Source organism: Hyposmocoma kahamanoa, unplaced genomic scaffold (genome assembly GCF_003589595.1).
Source record: "Hyposmocoma kahamanoa isolate Upper Pololo Valley unplaced genomic scaffold, ASM358959v1 93013, whole genome shotgun sequence".
Classification (NCBI taxonomy): Eukaryota; Metazoa; Arthropoda; class Insecta; order Lepidoptera; family Cosmopterigidae; genus Hyposmocoma; species Hyposmocoma kahamanoa.
In genome coordinates this window covers 3542-8056 of record NW_020654817.1, presented here as the reverse complement: position 1 = coordinate 8056, position 4515 = coordinate 3542, and the positions used below count along the sequence as shown (strand labels likewise).

General features: G+C 41.4%; 1 protein-coding gene across 1 annotated transcript; it reads right to left on the bottom strand.

Annotated features, from left to right (window-relative positions):
- Nucleotides 1-2369: 2369 nt before the first annotated feature.
- Nucleotides 2370-3788, bottom strand: LOC113237702. The gene has a single exon (XM_026474290.1). It carries the CDS (start codon nucleotides 3786-3788, stop codon nucleotides 2370-2372), a length of 1419 nt encoding a protein of 472 aa, XP_026330075.1.
- Between the last annotated feature and the right edge of the window lie 727 nt (nucleotides 3789-4515).

Below are 4515 nucleotides of genomic sequence, written 5' to 3'. Positions count from 1 at the left end.
TCTACGTTGGCACCACTTCAGTTTTGACTTAAAAAGCTTACGACTTTCGGACATTTCATTAAAAATAACACCATTGGGTGGTTTTCCCGCCGACAACCATTCTTTAAATTTAACCCTAGCGTCTCTATGAGCACTGGCAACATATTTATTCCAGCCCGCAATGTATCCTTTTTTTCTACAGCATTTTTGCTTACTCGACTGTCGAGACGCTGATTGCATTATATTAATTACATGTTTATACATTTCATCCAAGAATATATAATGACTAGGGTCGCAACACATTCTATCTCCACAATGCATTAGTTCAGACGGGAAATCCACCTGTTTCAACTTCTCGTGACAAATAGAGTGATACAGGTCAATCTGAGCATTTTCACGCTCTCCCCACACAATGTCGTTGTATGGTACTTTGGTATTATTACATTTAACCTGTACCACACCAATGTCACATTCAATAAACATAGGCAGGTGGTCGGACCAAAACACGTCATACATAACCCAAACATTTCGAACTGTTTCGCGCGCCGATGCAGTAACAATGCTGTGATCCAACCACCTGTTACAACCATGTGCATCACTAGTAAAAGTGTGCGTACCATACACACAGCCTAACCTCTCCATATCAATACAACACCAAAGCTGTTCGTCACAAAATTGCACTAGTTCCTTGCAGAACAATTCCTCTGGATGCGCATTAAAGTCACCTAAGACATGCACTGTTTCAGTTTCCCTATGCTCTTCAATGATTGCACTAATTTTACCTAGACACTCAGTGAAAATCGGTAGATTTTCAGCCGCATTTGTGGGCATATAAACACAAATCACTATCATGGACCTATCATTTACCTCTATCTTTATAGCGGTAAATCTCACATCATTGGACTCAATTATAGAAACCGAACTAAACATGCTTTTCCTCCATAGTATTGCTACTCCTCCATAAGGTGTAACGAAAAACGTTACATACCTCTTTTTTTACATAATCGGTTAACGAGTGCTAATGCGAACGCGTGGATTCTCTGCGGCTCGCATATAAAAGGAGTTGCGACGGCGCCCGCGGACACATTTCTCACGAGCCGGCATCGCCTACGCGCGCTCCTAATTACTTAATTTGCAAATATAAATCCGCATTTCGGCAACTACGACAATTGCTTTTGAAATTAACAATTTGTGAGTATAAGAAGTTCCCGTATTCGGGTGAGTATTCCAATACCACACCACTTATTTTCGTAATTCGCTATTTTTGTAAAATGGCGGTCGCGGAATGTGCATTCGTTAATTACGCGGTTCCTGTACATCATTAGGTCAAACAAATACGTTCCCTTACGGCTGGCAGCAACAATCCAACAGCCAGTTATTTAATTTTGATGAATCCGCGTAATTAACGAAGGCACATGCGATGCCACGCGGTTTTACGTGACTTGACCTTTTAAACTTTCCTTTTAGTCAACGTGTCATTTCACAATTGTATTTATTTCGTTTTATTTAGCTTTGTTCTTGCTTGTGGGTGCCTTCTGCCTACCCACAAGTACTTAATCTTTTTTTATTCTTCATTTTAAATTCCGTTGTGATTTCTCCCGGCAGCAGGATTAATACGTAAGCGTTCCCTCATTGGGTAAAGCATTCCTTAAGCTGCCGGGACGGAATCGCAACGGGCGCGTGCACAGCAGCGCAGTATACCCGCACTGTAACATGTTACAGGAACTCCGTTAGGGTTTAAAACCCTCGGCCACTACGTGGCATACACCAACTTCAAGCGACGCGCGTCGTGCCTGGCAGCCGCAGTTCCGGGTTCACTTCCCGTCGGAGTCCTCCTTCAACATCTTCCGTCTCCGACACGACAAGGCGCCGGCTATCTACATTCCAGCCGGCCTTTACCCAGGGGAGTGCATAACCCCGGGAGTGCTAACGATCCGTACCTTTAGGCCGGAGCCCACGTAATCATAAATTTTTATGTACCCTGGGATTCATTTCTCTTTTTAATTAAATCAGTTAACCGCCCTACCTTCTTTTATTTTCACCCTTATTAGGGAAAGGTAGGGAACCCAGGTTACAAAGGTCTCCCTCTCAATAAACCTTGACTTGTGTCGACCGCTGATGTACCCGTACTTGCAAAGTCTTCATCCACTGTATTAAGTAGGGATAGGTCATGAGGCAGTAACCATGTTTCCTGCAACGCCAGTATATCTGCCATTTTACACAACTTTCTCACGTCCTCCATGGAACTCTTCAGACATTTACAATTAAAAGTAAGGAGTTTAGTATACGTAGTATTCGGACTACCCATGAGTAAGCTTATTATATATACATATTTCTCCCAAATGTCATAATTGTCATAATTGTTAAAAATTAATAACCACTCTGTAACATTATTGCTTCATTTCCCGCGGATATTTATTACCCATGCCATATTTTCTGTATGTAATATACTGACGAAAAGATACTCCGTCCGGCCAAAGCTCCGCATTCATGAATGCAGGCAGCTTGTGCTTAGGTATGAAGAACTTATACGCCACATACTCCTTTTCATATTTCATGTTCATTTTTACAGGCATAATCGGAACGCTAGTTTTCTTCATAACATAATTCGCAATATCCTTATCGGTCGCCTCTTTATTCACATTATAGATGTAAAACTGAATATCCGCTGCCTTAAACTTCTCATCGGAATCTATATTAGCCTTTCCCTTATTTCCTACAAACTTGTTCCTCAATCTCCTCCTCTGTACTTCAATCCAGCGTTCGTCCTTAGGTGTGCTGTTCCATGTTCCTTCCTTACGAACTATCTCCGCAAACGACTTACGTTGAAAGGTTAACGTTTCGTTTCTATTTACATTACCGCTCAAGACGCCCTCACGGCTGACCGGCGGCACGTTGAAATGAGGCCCGGTACGCGCACACGTAGGTTTCGCACTAACCGTTTTGTTCGAAACCGCGGTATGGGCCTCCACGCGCGTTGATGTCTTTTCAATACAAATATCTGCACATTGCTCAGGCACAACAGCGCTATGACTCACGCCGGCCTGCACTGCACTGCGTGCATTCACCTCACCGGTCATTGACTGCGGTAATATTTCAAAACGTGGACGACTCATTTGTTGTAAAGGAGTAAGCACTTCCTCATTCGTGTACCCTCCCATCTCACTCAAAATCGGTGGGCTGGTACGATTATCCACTACACACGTACTATTCTCTAATACATCTTGTTCATTTGCACCATCAAATGGTGGTAAATCATTGCATGACGTCAGTGCCATCGGCCCGCTGTTGTGCATTAAATCATAGCACGCCCCGCGCTTTAAATTGATGTTTTTGGTAGCCTGTTTTAATGACGGATAGTTACTAGTGAAATCTTTATATACTTCTTCTGTCAAATCAACCTTTTTAACATATTTAAGTTGAATATCCTTAACGGAATTCTCCAAAAGAACTATTTTCTTAAGCAAAGCGGTCACGTCAATATGATCAAACGATATAGGCGGTAGTTTCTCGAGATCTTTTGCTACAAAAATTGGTACCTGTTCGGGATCCGTCTCCTTGAGCATGCATATAATGTCCTCAATATTCCTCAGCGTCTTGCCATGACGTTTTCGCGCCTTCGGTCGCTTACTCAGCGATTCAAATAGTAACAACTTCGCTACTTCAACATCCTTAGCACTAAATGCACTCTCACATATTTGCGCAAGACTTTGTTCGTCCATAACGTCCAACTTGTTTTGAACAAAGGCTAACACCTCACATATAACGATATTGCAGTTAGAACACTTTACTATTTTCAACTTATCCATTTTCGTCGCAAGGGGTAATTGACCTTGCGTGCGCTCGCGATCGCGGTCAGGGCCGCACTGTATAAGGCATCTCATATATTTTGAATCGTTAGTGCTTTCTGCCGCTGTAGCATTTATCCGGCACTGAATGGTACTCAAGTATTTCAGAAGATTCCGTCCTGATCCTGCTACTTTAATGTTTGGCACTGAACTGTGTGCTTTCACGCCAGTGAGACATACTGTTGGGTCCATAACCCAGTAAATTTACCCTTTTTGATATTAAAAAACATAAATCTTCAGTCAAATAATTGAGTACCTCTCAATTTTTCATTCTTTTTTTTTTCAAGTCAAAATCGGACATTTCTAATAACTAATAAATATTTTGTTGAATCTAGAGTGGCTTTGTGGCTTGAAGTAAATTAATTTGCTCTTGGATTAAATATTTCTGTCTTATAACTAAAATACACTTTTGAGACGTTTTTTACTATTATCAAGTAATTATTCTCTAACGTCTATAGGGAGAGGATCGTTTTGTTGGATTTAATAAATTTGTCTTCATAAAAAGAATTCTGTCTTTTTCTAAGTAATCTGTTTTTACCGTGATAAAGACGACATTAGACATCAAACTCTTGGTACACCAAGGTCTCTCTTAGCAGCAATGCCCTGAAACAGCTAATGCTCTTCTGGCACTCGTTCATTTATTATAAACGAGTTCACGTGTGATTGAGACGGCGAATATACCAGTCCT